The sequence below is a fragment of the Mustela erminea genome, chromosome 13 (genome assembly GCF_009829155.1).
Source record: "Mustela erminea isolate mMusErm1 chromosome 13, mMusErm1.Pri, whole genome shotgun sequence".
Taxonomy (NCBI): domain Eukaryota; kingdom Metazoa; phylum Chordata; class Mammalia; order Carnivora; family Mustelidae; genus Mustela; species Mustela erminea.
This window is the reverse complement of record NC_045626.1, coordinates 70,513,466-70,527,731: the sequence shown is the minus strand read 5'-3', so window position 1 is coordinate 70,527,731 and position 14,266 is coordinate 70,513,466. Positions and strand designations below refer to the sequence as shown.

Sequence of the window (14,266 nt, the reverse complement as noted above, 5' to 3'; positions counted from 1 at the left end):
GTGGGGGGTTTTGTTCATAAGATTTCATTTATTTGACCAAGAACATGAGCACAACCAAGGGGAGGGGCAAAGGGAGAGGGACAAGCATACTGCTGCTGAGCATGGAGCCCGATGCAGTACTCCCATCTCCTGATCCTGATATCGTGACCTGAGCTTAACTGACTGAGCCACCCACATGCCCAGGAAATGTCATTTTAATTTCCTTTTTCCCTAGTTCCTGATGATGGTTGGTATTTTTGGGTTTTTTATTGTTGTTGCTTTAACTTTTTAATTTAGATTGAGTTAGACTGAATTAATGGATGCAAATGTGTGCAGGTACATACACATATCTCACAACATCATTAGTTTTAGATGTAGCATTCAATAATTTATAAGTTGCGTATAACACCCAGTGCTCAACACATCACGTGTCCTCTTTAATGCCTGTCACCCTACTACTAATGTTCTAGTTGCATGCTGCCTTCTGTGAAATGCCTGTTAGTCTTGTAATTGTTCTTCATTGAGTTGTCATTTCTTGTTTTACATAATAGTTCCTTAAAGTATTTATTTTAGGGGCACCTGGGTGGCTTAGTCAGTTAAGTGTCTGCCTTCAGCTTAGGTCATGATCCCAGGGTCCTGGGATCGAGCCCCACATCAGGCTCCCTGCTCAGCAGGAAGCCTGTTTCCCCCTCTCCCACTTCCCTTTGCTTGTGTTCCCTCTCTCGCTGTGTCTCTCTGTCAAATAATAAAATCTTTTTAAAAACTTTTTTTTAAAAGATTTTATTTTAGGGGGCACCTGGGTGGTTCAGCGGGTTTAAAGCCTCTGCTTTCAGCTCAGGTCATGATCTCAGGATCCTGGGATCGAGCCCTGCATCGGGCTCTCTGCTCAGCGAGGAGCCTGCTTCCCCTTCTCTCTCTCTCTGCCCACTTCTCTGCCTACTTGTGATCTCTGCTTGTCAAAGAGATAAATAAAATCTTTTAAAAAAAAAAAAAAGGACTTTATTTTATAAAGAACTTCTTTTAAATTTAATCTAATTTTCTTTTTGAGAGAGAGCAGGGGGTAGGGGCAGAGGAAGGAGGAGAGAATCCCAAGCAGGCTGCACACTCAGTGCAGGGCCCAGTGCTGGCTTTGATCTCAGAACCCTGAGATCATTACCTGAGCCAAAATTAAGAGTCAGATGCTCAGCCATCTGAGCCGCTCCTACATAGAGTTCCTTATAGTTACTGAAGGCTGGTCCTCGGCTAATGCTGCCAATGTATTCTTTTGAAGAATAGAAGAAGCTGTTAATATCATTGAGCTTACCAGCCTTTTCCTTACTGGTTTGTGTCTTTCTGTTTGTAAGACCTTCTGTTCCAACAACATTTATTGAAAGATCCATCCTTTCCTTGATGGTATATATCTGTCACATAAAGTTCCACCCGTACTGGATCTATTACGTTTTTTCTTTTCTTTAAGATTTTATTTCATTTGACAGAACAAGCAGGGGGAGCAGCAGAGGGAGAGAAAGCAGCAGGCTCACTGCTGAAGAGGGAGGCCAATGCAGGGCTTGATCTCAGGACTCTGGAATCATGGCCTGGGCTGAAGGCAGATACTCAACTGACTGAGCAACCTGACGCATAACTCCCCACCCTTTTTCTAAGATTTTATTTGTTTGTTTGTTTGTTTGTTTGTTTGGGAGGGAGGCCTGGATCTATTTCTGATGGTCTTTTGTACTTTAATTTGTATGGTCCGGCACTAATAGTGCAGCTATTTTTTTTTTTTTTAAGATTTTATTTATTTATTTGACAGGGATCACAAGTAGGCAGAGAGACTGGCAGAGAGAGAGAGGGGAGAAGCAGGCTCCCTGCCGAGCAGAGAGCCCATGTGGGGCTCCATCCCAGGACCCTGGGATCATGACCTGAGCCAAAGGCAGAGGCTTTAACCCACTGAGCCACCCAGGCACCCCTAGCGCAGCTATTTTTATGCTAAGTATTGATATCTATAGTAAAGCAGATTCTTCTGTTTTGTCCTTTCCCCTCAGGAATGCTTTGCTATTTACTCCTGGCTCTTCTATATGCATTTAGAATTCCACTTACAAAGTTCTTTAAAAACCCCAACTGAGGGGCACCTGGGTGGTTCAGTGGGTTAAGCCTCTGCCTTCGGCTCAGGTCATGATCCCAGGGTCCTGGGATGGAGCCCCACATTTGCTCTCTGCTCGGCAGGGAGCCTGCTTCTCCCCTCTCTCTCTCTGCCAGCCTCTCTGCCTACTTGTGATCTTTCGCTCTGTCAAATAAATTAAAAAAAAAAAAAAAAAAAACGGGCACCTGGGTGGCTCAGTGGGTTAAGCCTCTGCCTTCGGCTCAGGTCATGATCTCAGGGTCCTGGGATCGAGTTCCGCATCGGCCTCTCTGCTCAGCAGGGAGCTTGCTTCCCTCTCTCTCTCTGCCTGCCTCTCCATCTACTTGTGATCTCTCTGTCAAATAAATAAAATCTTTAAAAAAAAAAAAAAACCACTGAGTATTTATTAAATCTATAAGGTAGTTTGAGGAGAATTGACATTTTTATAATAGTAGTTTTTTCCATGAATATATATGCCCATTTACTTAGGTTTTTACTAAAGACCATCTCCTTATAGTTTTTGCAAGTCTTCATTAGTTTTGTTTTTGGGTGTTTTTGTTTCCTTTTTTTAAGATTTTATCTGGGGTGCCTGGGTGGCTAAGTTGGTTAAGTAACTGCCTTGGGCTCAGGTCATGATCTGGAGTCCTGGGATTGAGTCCTGCATCGGGGCTCCCTGATCAGCAGGGAGTCTGCTTCTCCCTCTGACCCCCCTCCCCTTTCTCTTTCTCTCTCTAAGTCTTAGAAAAAGAGTTTATCTTTATGAATTGGGGGTGAGCAGGAGCTGGGGGGAGAGGCAAAGGGAGAGAGAGAAGCAGGCTGAGCAGGGAATGCTGCGTGGGCCTCGATACCAGGACCCCGAGATCATGACCTGAGCTAAAGGCAGACACATAACTGCCTGAGCCATCTAGCTGTTTTAGTTTTATTTTTTAGATTTTTTTCAGTTGTTAACTATAGTCTTTTTCAAATGAGATTTATATAGAAAGAGATTTGGTTTGGGTAGAGCTTATGAGTTGCATACTGAAGATCTCTCTACTTGTGATGTTATATGATACATTGTTTATGCAGGTATGTGGGGGTTTTCCTATACTGTCAGTTTTGTAAAATAAAGGAGTTTGGGTGTGGGGTTTTTTTTGTTGTTGTTTTTTTTTGAAGATTTTATTTATTTGACAGATAGAGATCACAAGTAGGCAGGGAGGCAAGCAGAGAGAGAGAAAGGAGGAAGCAGGCTTCCTGCTGAGCAGAGAGCCTGATGTAGGGCTCAATCCCAGGACCTTGGGATCATGACCCGAGCCAAAGACAGAGGCTTTGACCCACTGAGCCACCCAGGCGCCCCATAGAGGAGATTTTAAAAATACATAGCCCCATCATTCATACTGCTATTTTGCCTATTTTTTTCAGTCTCTATATGTCATTTATAAAAACGTAGGTGTTAATACGTGTCTTATAAATGTTAGCTTTCTTTAAAAAAAAAATTGGCCTATAAATCACTACTCTCAGGTGTCTCTAGGTGTTATATAAACAAACATGTATAGATTAGGCTTTGATCATAGGCACTTTAAATGCAGAAAACAGATGAAACCATGTTCTTCTATACTGTTTTGCTCCTGAATTCAAGCAAGTTACATCTGGTGTTCGGCTGCAAAGCTAATGAGTAGTGTGTTCTACCTCTGGAGGAAAAATTGGCTGTGTTAGACTTAAGAATGCTTCTAGCACACTCACAACCCTATATCAGTACTTACTGATTTAAGGGTGATTTTTACTTTATGCGAGACATGGATTGTGTGCTGGCATCAAAGCCTGACTGCCTCTTAAGATGTGGCCGTTGTCACTGGGTGCCTGTTAGTGAGGGCACAGAACATGTTGGGTCAGGTACAAGGGCACCAGGAGATGACAACTAGGGAAGCAATGGGAAGCACACGGTTCACTTACATACTTTGGAACTTTAGGTCTGTTTTGGTTTTCATGACACCTACACCTAAGAGTTAAAAATCACACGTATATTTGTTGTGGCAATTTAGGAAATAATGCCACTACTTGGAGATAAACTAACATCCTGCTGTGAAATGTGTATCTGGAAAATTACTGCTTTCGACCCTTTAGACAATTCAAGGAACTTCTCTGAATTTCTCCCAAAAAGCAGTGGGTTTCTGGTCACAGTCTAACTCTGCTATTTTATGCCTAGATGAACAAGAGAACCGGACAACCCATGATTCACATCTACTTGGACAAGGAAACAGGAAAGCCCAAAGGTGACGCTACAGTGTCCTATGAAGACCCACCAACTGCCAAGGCCGCTGTGGAGTGGTTTGATGGTAGGAGCCCTAGAGTCAACAGGGGGCGCTCACTGGCCGCCTTAACGCACTTAAATTCTTAACTTCACATCCTGGGGCACATGAAGGCTCTTGTAGCACATGCTGCCCTTGTCAACCTGCAGGTGAAACAAGGGTCTTGCTGGCTGGTGTTTGTCATTCTATTAGAATAGCATTCTTAGAAGTGGTTTTGGAGATGGAACAGATGCACATAGCAGAAAGGAGGAACCTAAGAGCCATAGGAGCAGGAAGACCCTCTCTCTGTACTGGGGAAGCACAGTACTGTACTGGCTGGCTGTTGGGCAGCGCTGGGCCTGGCTCGCTTCTGCAGTGGGAGAGCCCTGTTGCTGGCTGTGGGTTAGGAGATCCCTTATTTTGAGTCATGATTACAGATCCACCTTAAAATTGTAAATGCTTCTCTAAGCACAAGTATCAGAAGGTACAGATCACCCCAAAAAAATCCAGTATACATTTGAGTTTAAATATATCCGTATTTGGCCTTGGCATTGATTCCAGAAATTCAGTGCAGACAAAACCAACTTGAAAATGTCATTGGACAGGTCCTGGCTCTCATCTCTTGGCCACTTTATACTCTTGTCCCTACTTCTCATCCTTTGTGGGGCAAGGGTGCCGTGCACTCGGCCTTCCCCTGGCTTACTTCCCCCGCCTAGGGTAAAGGAGTTTTGACGTATCTTGAAAATGTTTTGTGGCCTTAGCAAAGATCGAGAAGGTTGTGGGTGGGGCACATGCTATATGGGGTTGGGGGGTGTTGAGGGTGACGGTGTGGTGGAGCTGGGGAACGAGGAGTGACCCAACTTTGCCCAGTCCCTCGAGGGAAGAGTTGTAGATGGGGAGTAATTGGTGTTCTGTTCTCTGGTTCCAGGGAAAGATTTTCAAGGGAGCAAACTTAAGGTGTCTCTTGCTCGGAAGAAGCCTCCAATGAACAGCCTGCGGGGTGGCATGCCGCCCCGTGAGGGCAGAGGGATGCCGCCGCCCCTCCGTGCAGGTGTTTACCACACACCCTCCCCGGGCCATTGCTCTGTTGCTCTGTGGTTTTTTTACACTTGTCTTCGAGAAACTTGATTTCCAGAGTATAGACAGGCCCCTTAGAAATACTAAAAAGTCAATCTGGAATCAATACTGAACCGCTAAAGGCTGACAGTTAAAAGTGCAGGAATGAAAGGAAGAGAAGAACAAGGATTTCTTGCTTAAGGGGGGCTGGAATGCCTGGGAACCACTCTGCCTTGCTGTCATCAGGTGCCGTTTATTTGTTCTGCTTGGGTCTTTCTGCATGAGAATGCCTTTCCCTCACAGGTTGTGGGAGCTGGCTAAAGTGATGTGCACAGAAGGCTCGAAGCTGGGTCCTTGGGCCTGCAGAAAAGTCTGAGGCAAATGAAGGGACAGTGACAGCCGTGATCTGTGTGAATTCCCTTAAAAGATGTCCCCTGCAGCAAATCTGGTGCTGTGCAGAAGTGACTGGTTCTTTCCTGTTGCAGGTCCAGGGGGCCCAGGAGGTCCTGGGGGCCCCATGGGTCGCATGGGAGGCCGTGGAGGAGATAGAGGTGGCTTTCCCCCAAGAGGGCCCCGGGGTTCCCGAGGGAACCCATCCGGAGGAGGAAATGTCCAGCACCGAGCTGGAGACTGGCAGTGCCCCAATCCGTATGTACTTCTCTTGACAAATTGATACCCTGTGCTCGTGAAGTCACCCTGTGTCCCACCCATTCCCATTCTGGAGAGGAGGACAGTTGGATTCTCTGTCTCGAGTTGTATTAGGGATAACTTTCACCTGATTGCTCGGTCGTGGGGTGGGTGGGTGGCCAAATCAGTCCATCTTCAGAGCCTTCTGAAGGAAGTCACGGTTCTCCTGGACTCCTGAGGTCCCCGTGTACATGGTTGTGCAAGCATTTTCTGGATCATACACCGGTCTTTGGGGTTTGTTGCTGTCTGAGGCTGTGGCTCTAAAGCCTTTTCTGTCAGCAGATCTCTCAGTGGTGTTTGACCAGGCTCCAGTGTTCGTGCTGGTGGATACGGTGTGTGCCTGCTCACGTTTGCTTTGCTTCACGGCTTTCGTTCGTTAGTGATTTCTGTTGTGATAAAATTTTATGCAGGGGTTGTGGAAACCAGAACTTTGCCTGGAGAACAGAATGCAACCAGTGTAAGGCCCCGAAGCCTGAAGGCTTCCTTCCACCACCCTTTCCACCTCCTGGTAAGTACAGGTTTGGGGAGCATCCCCTCAGCATCTTGGTTCCAAACCTCATGTGTTACCGTGATGGGCTCACAGCTAGGTTGGGGGTCTCCAGAAGTGTAGTCTTGGAGCTGGAGCCCCTGAGGCTCCAGCGTCCCTTCTGAAGTGCCCCGGACCCTCAGACCTAGTAAAGCATCTGGTCTCTGCTCTGGGAGAAGGCGGCAGATCTGAGCAGCCTCTGAGGCACATCCATAGCAGCTCCCGTCCTCCCTGTCCTGCTGTTGATCTGTCCTCCTCCTCCAGGCGGTGACCGTGGCAGAGGTGGCCCTGGTGGAATGCGGGGCGGAAGAGGCGGCCTCATGGACCGCGGTGGTCCCGGTGGGATGTTCAGAGGTGGCCGTGGTGGAGACAGAGGGGGCTTCCGTGGTGGCCGGGGCATGGACCGAGGCGGTTTTGGTGGAGGAAGACGGGGTGGCCCCGGCGGACCCCCTGGACCTTTGATGGAACAGATGGGAGGAAGAAGAGGCGGGCGCGGAGGACCTGGAAAAATGGATAAGTACGTGCTGGTGTGAACCAGCTGCAGGCTCCAGGGCGCGTGGAGGTGGCAGGCCCTGGAACAGGCTGACCTGGAACAGGCTGGGCTCCGCTGGGAGGTGGCGGGAAGCACCCTCTCCTTTCCCCCTTTTCACCCCTCACCCCTTTTGGACTTACAGAGGCGAGCACCGTCAGGAACGCAGAGACCGGCCCTACTAGACGCAGAGACCCCGCAGAGCTGCATTGACTACCAGATTTATTTTTTAAACCAGAAAATGTTTTAAATTTATAATTCCATATTTATAATGTTGGCCACAACATTATGATTATTCCTTGTCTGTACTTTAGTATTTTTCACCATTTGTGAAGAAACATTAAAACAAGTTAAATGGTAGTGTGCTGAGTTTTTTTTTTTCCTTCTTTTAAAGATGGTTGTTTAACTAAGACTAAATAATGGGAACCCCTTGTGAGCATGCTCAGTATCATTGTGGAGAACCAAGAGGGCCTCTAACTGTAACAATGTTCATGGTTGTGATGTTTTTTTTTTTTTTTTTTTTAAATAAAATTCCAAATGTTTATAAACAGTCATCCTTCTCGGCCTCTGTTGCGCAGTCGCTGCAAGTCGTGGAGTGGGCCCCGAGCTACCACGTAACTGCTCCTTCCACTGTCCTGGGAGGGGAAACCCATAATGGTCAGGATGGCACCATGTCGGGTGTAGTGCTGCTAGCAAGGAAACGGGGGCTGCGGTGTCCCCCCTCACCCTGAACCCTAGCTCACCATGGGGATATCCAGCCCAGATCCAGCTCGTTCGCCGGGAGTAGCTTTGTGTAATGCCCCACACTGTGGGTAACTGGCTTCTAGGCCACTGTTGGGCTGTCGTGGGTGTTCCGAGTCAGGCTCCACACGCTTCAGAACGAAGTCTGCTTCAGTGACCGCTAATGGGAACTGTTTTCACTTCCCACTCTGTGATGTGACATTTTCTTGATGTTCTAGGGTCAGCATTTGTGAACGTGGTTGAATAGAGGCCACTGTTCAGCCATCCCTGGCTGCCTTGTGTGAGGTCAGAAGCCAGGGCTTTTCTCATGAGCGTGTTTCTGAAATAATGGAGAAGATGAGAAGAGCCTCAGACCCTAAAACATCTGGGCCTTTTTGATCAGTCTTGCCTTTTCCTGGATTTGTGTGAAGACTCTTTAGGTCTGGGCCAGTAGATTTCAGGGTGTTTCCCAGCATCCAGTTTGAGGCCCCACCATGCCTTTCTGGGAAGAGAGGTTTTCCAAGTAAGCAACTATATGTAACCCAGTCTGCAAATAAGTCAGTTGATGGCCAGATGCTCAGGAAGAAATGCAGGCCTTAACATACCCCATCAGCAAAGACCAGCTAGGGCAGGGCTGCACACACAGTCCTGAATGGCAGCCAGGGACAGGGAAATCAGTTACTGGCAGCTAGGACACCTAGCTCGGAAGTGGAGAGGCTCAAGCTGTGGGGGGAGTCCCATGGAACCGCTGCCTCCTAAAGTCGCAGCCACAGCTCTCAGCATAACTTGATACTAGTCCGTATTTCAAAAGTCCACATGTATGAAATTGTATCTTATTCTGACTTTTCAAAGCTTAAAGAATGATAAAAAGTTGGGATGCCTGGGTGGCTCAGTTGGTTAGGCGGCTGCTTTGAGCTCAGGTCACGATCCCAGCGTCCTGGGATTGAGTCCTGCATCGGGCTCCTTACTCCGTAGAGAGCCTGCTGCTCCCTCTGCCACTCTGTCTGCCTGTGCTCACTCTCTCTCTGACAAATAAAATCTTCTAAAAAAAAAATGATAAAAAGTGAAACCAGCTAATGTCTGAAGATTCAAGGAGAGATGGTCACCTTTGCCAGAGGACGGCACAAGAAGAATTTGGAATAACGATTTCTTCTCCATCCCCTGGTCCACGAGAGCAAGGCCTTGGGAAGGCTCCGAGGAGCCCGTGTACCCCTCCCTACTCACAGCCACCCTGCTGTCCGTAGGGTTTGCTCGCTACTCGCCTCTATTCCCGAGGCAGACCAGGACAGGTCCTGGGCACTATCCCAGCTCTCCTCAGCAAATGTGTTACAGCTCTGTGGCTTCGTCTTTTACACTGACAAGTCATTTTTCAAGAACAGGCATTGCTTTCCCACCTTCGGGAAACCCTTCATCACAGCCCCTCTAGATACCAAGCCATTTGTCAGTCTTCTTTTGCTTCTCCAATAGTTCTCAAAGTCCCCAGTGACTGTGTTGCCAAATCAGTGGTCCCTCCTGGGCCCTCTGGTGGCTACTGCGCCCCCTCCCTGACCTCGAAAGGTAGGAAGGCCTCCTCTGACCCTCAGTGCCTGGCTGACGTCCTCCTAGATACCAGCTCCTTTCGAGGGGCAGATGGGCTTGCAGAAGAGCTAGAGCCGGCGCCTTCCTCCAGCCCAGCTCAGCAAATGGGGGACGCCTGGAGCCTCACCATCGTCCTGGCCTCTGTTCTCTCGTGTTGCCCCAGCCCCCGACCCAACCCAGCGGGCTCTCATCAAAACGCTGTACAGACAAAAACAAAAACAAAAACAACAACAACAACAACAAAAAAAAAACCTGTACAGTGTTAAGTCACCAGCACCTCCCACCTCTCCTCTGCTGCCCCGCACAGGGCTCCCCGCTTCCCTTGGCCCCTCCAGCCCTTGCCTCACAAAGCCCAAGTGACTTCTAGACGCTTCTCTTACAACTCACCAAGGCCTTCCAGCACACTCGCCATAATCTACGAGTATCATATGACCTCAGCTGCCCCACTCAGCCTTGGTGGCTGGACTCTGGCCACACAGACCAGTGCTGTTCCTCCAAGGGGCCCAGGAGGCTCCCACCTCAGCCTTGGCAGGCATCGGAGTGTCAGAGCCCAGGTGCACACCCTGAGGCCCAAATCCAACCACAACATCCCTGGGCTCTTCTGTGGTGCCAAGCACCACCTCGCCACACTGACTTCCCGAGGAGTCTTTGAGGTAGGAGTCCACCCCTCTGTCCTGGATGAGGCAGTGGAACTGGCCAGTGGAGGCTGAGGCATCCGGGCCTGTGCTCCCTGCACGCAGGTGTCCCGTGTCTGAGAAGCTGGGGGCTCTGGCAGCTCTGGGTAGGGATCAGCCACCACCCCGCCCACAGCCCATGCTAAGGGATGACAAGGCGGCCCTCTGTGGGAGCCACGGCACAACCATCACACGTGGCCAGCATTACCTACCCCCTGCCTGGAACTTAAGGCTGCCCCAGAGTGGCTCTCGGCCCTGCCTCGAGAGGGGCTTGTCACCAGCACTAAATAGTCCTGCGAGAGGCGTTTATGTCAGAAGGAATGATTCCTCTCAGCCAAAAGAAATGTATGGACCACACTGGCCTCGGAGGACCTCAGGCAGCCTGAGTTCCAAGCCCTGTCTCAAAGGGTTGCACAAAGTTGCTTAGTGCCCGTGGAGCTGGAGGAGGAGGAAAAGCAGGGGTGCGACCAGCAGGAGCAGGACAGGAAGCAGGGAGAAGTCAGAGAAGTCCTGCTTACGTTCCACACCCTGCTCCGAACTCTCCAGTAGCTCTTGGTGGAGCACACTCAGAATAAACATTTCCATCTCAGCCTCACAGCTCCGCAAGGCTACACTCCACAGTTACGGGCAAAAGGTTGAGGAGTCAGTGGGGAGATGGGTCTATGCCCCGCACACACAGACCGCAACGAGTGGCTCACCTGCCCCGTGGGAAGGAGCGTGGGGCTCCAAGGCTGTGGCAGCTGTGGGGCCAAGGACAGGACAGTGACTGAGGCAAGTGGCTGATGCAACTGGGAGCCAAGCACCCAGACACCAGGACCTCAGGGCGAGTGGCTGGCTCTGGAGCTGACCTTTCCCGTCCCACGCAGACGGAGCTGCTGGCCACAGTGCAAGGAATGAGCAGTGTAACAGGCAGATTGGAAAGCGGGCCCTCTTGGGCTTTCTGGCCCTGATTTTGCTCCTGGAGGGTACAGGAGGGAGCTCAGGGAAGCTTAGGGTCCCATAGCTGGAGCAGGAACAAGCAGCTGTCGTGGTTGGACCCACATGGGAACATAGGAGCCTAAAGGCCCCCGTGGGTCACTTGCTCAATCAGGGCTCAGCTCACGAGCTCAATCTAACCTGGAGAACTTGGAGGGGACCCAACCAGCACCTGAGCTGCCCGGCCCCAGAGCTGAATCCAACAAGGGAGGGCTTTACCTGAAGACTCCATGGCTGTCATCTGACCTCCATTGCAACCAAGGCCAAGCACACAGTTCCCTGGCACCCAGCAGTGGAGGCAAGAAATCTGGCCACGTGTCCACTGGCCATGGGCAAGACCATGAGCGCATTAGAGGCATGCCTTCTGTATACCAGGGTGGCCCCTGGGGTCTGTGGGAATGGGTTCAAAACAACTGTAGCCCAAACCTCCTGTCCCTCCAGCAGTTTCTATGACTTCCCTTGGTCCTGCAAGGAACAGAACAGGTCACCACACAACAAAAGGGGTCAAAGCTGAGGCCCTCCACGGCCTGGGCCAAGAGTCTAGCTATGCCAGTCAGCCCTACACCTGCCACCTGTCCTATAATCAGAATATTGGAGTCTGTGCTCTAGAATGGGCATCTGTGATGGCAGGTCACAGCTGGGGGGATGGGAGATAGGGAGCAGCAAGCCCCCACCCCCTTATCCCCACTTCCTCAGAGGAATAGTAGACATCTGTCCTGAATGCTAACTAATGATACCATTTTCACAACACTATGATGTGACTACTACTGTTGTCCCATTTTACACATAGTACAACTGAGGCTCAGAGAGCTTAACCATCTCACCCAAAAACCAAGACCAGGGCCTGGGTTCAATCTGGCCTCTCTTATGTCTAGAACCCTGTTGTTCAGCAAGGTAGACATAAGCAGGAATTAATTCCTGCACAGCTGCTGACCACACTACATCCCTTGCCCTCTCTTGGCCTCAGTGTCCCCACGTGGTAAAATGAGAACACATAAAATCATCACACCTCCCAAGATTATTTTGAGGAAAAAAAAAAAAAGATTATTTTGAGGACTAAATTACTTAGTTTCCACACTTTGCTCTTTCCCCCATCTCCAGCAGCCCTCTCTCCCCAAGTATCAGCAGTCCCAGATCTGGGAGACATTCTTGACTCTGTCCACACATTCATACCCAATTCACCAGCATATCCCATCAGCTCTGCCCTCAGATACAGCCAGAATCCACCACTCTCCTCCATCCCTGCACAGCAACCACAGGAAACCTGTTAAGACCTAAGTCAGGTCACACCCCTCCCCTGCAATAAATCCCTCCATGACTCCCATGTCCCTCCAAAGAGGCATGGCCCACAAAGCCCTATTTGCTCTGCTCCCAATATCTCTGTTTTCATCCCACCCTCCATCTCAGCCTCACAGGCCTCCTTATTCTTTCTTGAACACACCAACCACCTGCCCACCTCAGGGCCTTTACACTGACTGTCCCCTCTGTATGAAATACTCTGCTTCTAGCCATCTACACTGTTCCTTCCCTAAGGTTCTTTCCTGAACACTGATTTAAAACTGCAGCCTTGGGGCGCCTGCAGGCTCAGTGGGTTAAGCCTCTGCCTTCAGCTCAGGTCATGATCTCAGGGTCCTGGGGTTGAGCCTGCTTCCTCCTCTCTCTCTGCCTGCCTCTCTGCCTGCTTGTGATCTCTGTCTGTCAAAAACAAAAAAAAAAACAAAAAAACCCCTGCAGCCTCATTCCACCCCACACTCCCAGGCCCTCAGTTGGTTCCATTGCTCTCTCTTCCCTGGTGCCTCATCCCTGTTTCAGTCCTAGGGCTGCCTTCCTACCACACTGTGAACCCCGATAGCTGGCTCCGTCTGCCTCCCACATTTTGCTCTTAGTTCCCAGTGCCAGAAGAGACCCAGCACACAGTAGTCGCCACTTAAGTGTCAGCCATTACTGTTACTAGTTACCCCCCCTTCCTCACTCTTTGTGGGTAGGGGTGCTGAAGGAGACGGTAGATTAGAACCTGTACCACTTGGATATCTAGGACACTGGGCTGTTTGCCCACTGAGTCATGAGGACTCGGTGGGATGATGTACATGATCAGCCTGGCACCACAAGGTCTAGCACACAGTAGGTACTCCACAAATGCCCCTGACACTTGAATGAGGCTACTCCCATAATAGCCATGTTCAAACCCCAGACTCCACCAGCTGCTCTCTTGAGCTCCCGTTTAGGCAAAAGAAAGTGTCTCATAGAGGTGACTTGACTGGTTTAGGTCAAGGGCACAAAGCAAGCCTGGTGCACAGTAGGAGCTTTATGAAAGCTCTGAGACTTGGCTATGGGTGGTGGTGCCTCCCCCCAAGCTGGCCCCGCCCCGCCAGCGGGGCTGCAGCCCAGCCAGGCCTGGCCTCCCCACCCAGCCAGCAGCAGGGGGCAGGATTTCCCGCAGGTCCCAGCCAGGGCCCTCCTCTGCAGTTTGAAAAGAAACCAGCAGCGATTAACCCTCCGGAGCCAAACCGACCCAGGCCACTTCATATCCTCCTTTCCTCTTAATTCTGTGCCTGACCTGGGCAGCCACCGGTGGTTAGGGATGGGCCTCTCCCCGAAGGGCAGGGGCCAAGGTGTGAGATCCCCAGGCCTTAGCCCCCTGCCTACTCCTCTGAGCCTGTGTCTTTATCAGAGAAACGGGTTCCTCCAACCTCAAGGTTAAAAATGAGTATTCAGTAAGGAGTGGCACGACGGGTGGGCAGAACAGGCCATCTTCCCCCTCCACGAGGCCTGCCCTGCTGGTAGGAAGCTCACACCCGAGTCACACTGGCTTCATTTATCTTAACTAGGATGGTTCCCTCCAGGCGGAGGTGACTTTGCAGCCCCGGTCCCTATCGCTTCCTGAGTTCGTCTTGGGAACAGGCCGTGCGGCCCTCCCGAGGAGGCAGCTATCCAGGGATGGAGTGCAGTTAAAATCGCCCAAACCTCCCCACAGGAGACCAAGCAGTTTTGAAAGGTACGGTAGGGACTAGGCTGAGCTGGGACAGGACGTCCGGGCTGGTGGGGGCGCCCGGGGGCCCTGATCCCGCCCCCACCCCAGTCAGGAGACTCCAGCTCCTCCCTCCGTCCCCCTAGCCAGCCCGGGAACAGCGCTGCCCCTTTAAGAGCGCGCGGCCCCGCCCGCCCCCTCGGGCCGGATCC

At 50.6% G+C, this 14,266-nt stretch overlaps 1 protein-coding gene across 4 annotated transcripts in view; it reads left to right on the top strand.

Annotated features, from left to right (window-relative positions):
- The window catches only part of EWSR1 (EWS RNA binding protein 1), a 30,257-nt gene extending 22,564 nt beyond the window's left edge, over positions 1-7,693 (top strand). For all 4 annotated transcript variants that reach the window (XM_032311380.1, XM_032311379.1, XM_032311378.1 and 1 more), the window contains 6 exons: positions 4,260-4,389; positions 5,270-5,392; positions 5,883-6,045; positions 6,495-6,592; positions 6,875-7,127; positions 7,285-7,693. In XM_032311380.1, coding sequence (XP_032167271.1) covers positions 4,260-4,389; positions 5,270-5,392; positions 5,883-6,045; positions 6,495-6,592; positions 6,875-7,127; positions 7,285-7,324 — 807 coding nt within the window. In that variant the 3' untranslated portion in view covers positions 7,325-7,693. The remainder of the gene's footprint in view (positions 1-4,259; positions 4,390-5,269; positions 5,393-5,882; positions 6,046-6,494; positions 6,593-6,874; positions 7,128-7,284) is intronic.
- The last annotated feature ends 6,573 nt before the right edge of the window (positions 7,694-14,266 follow it).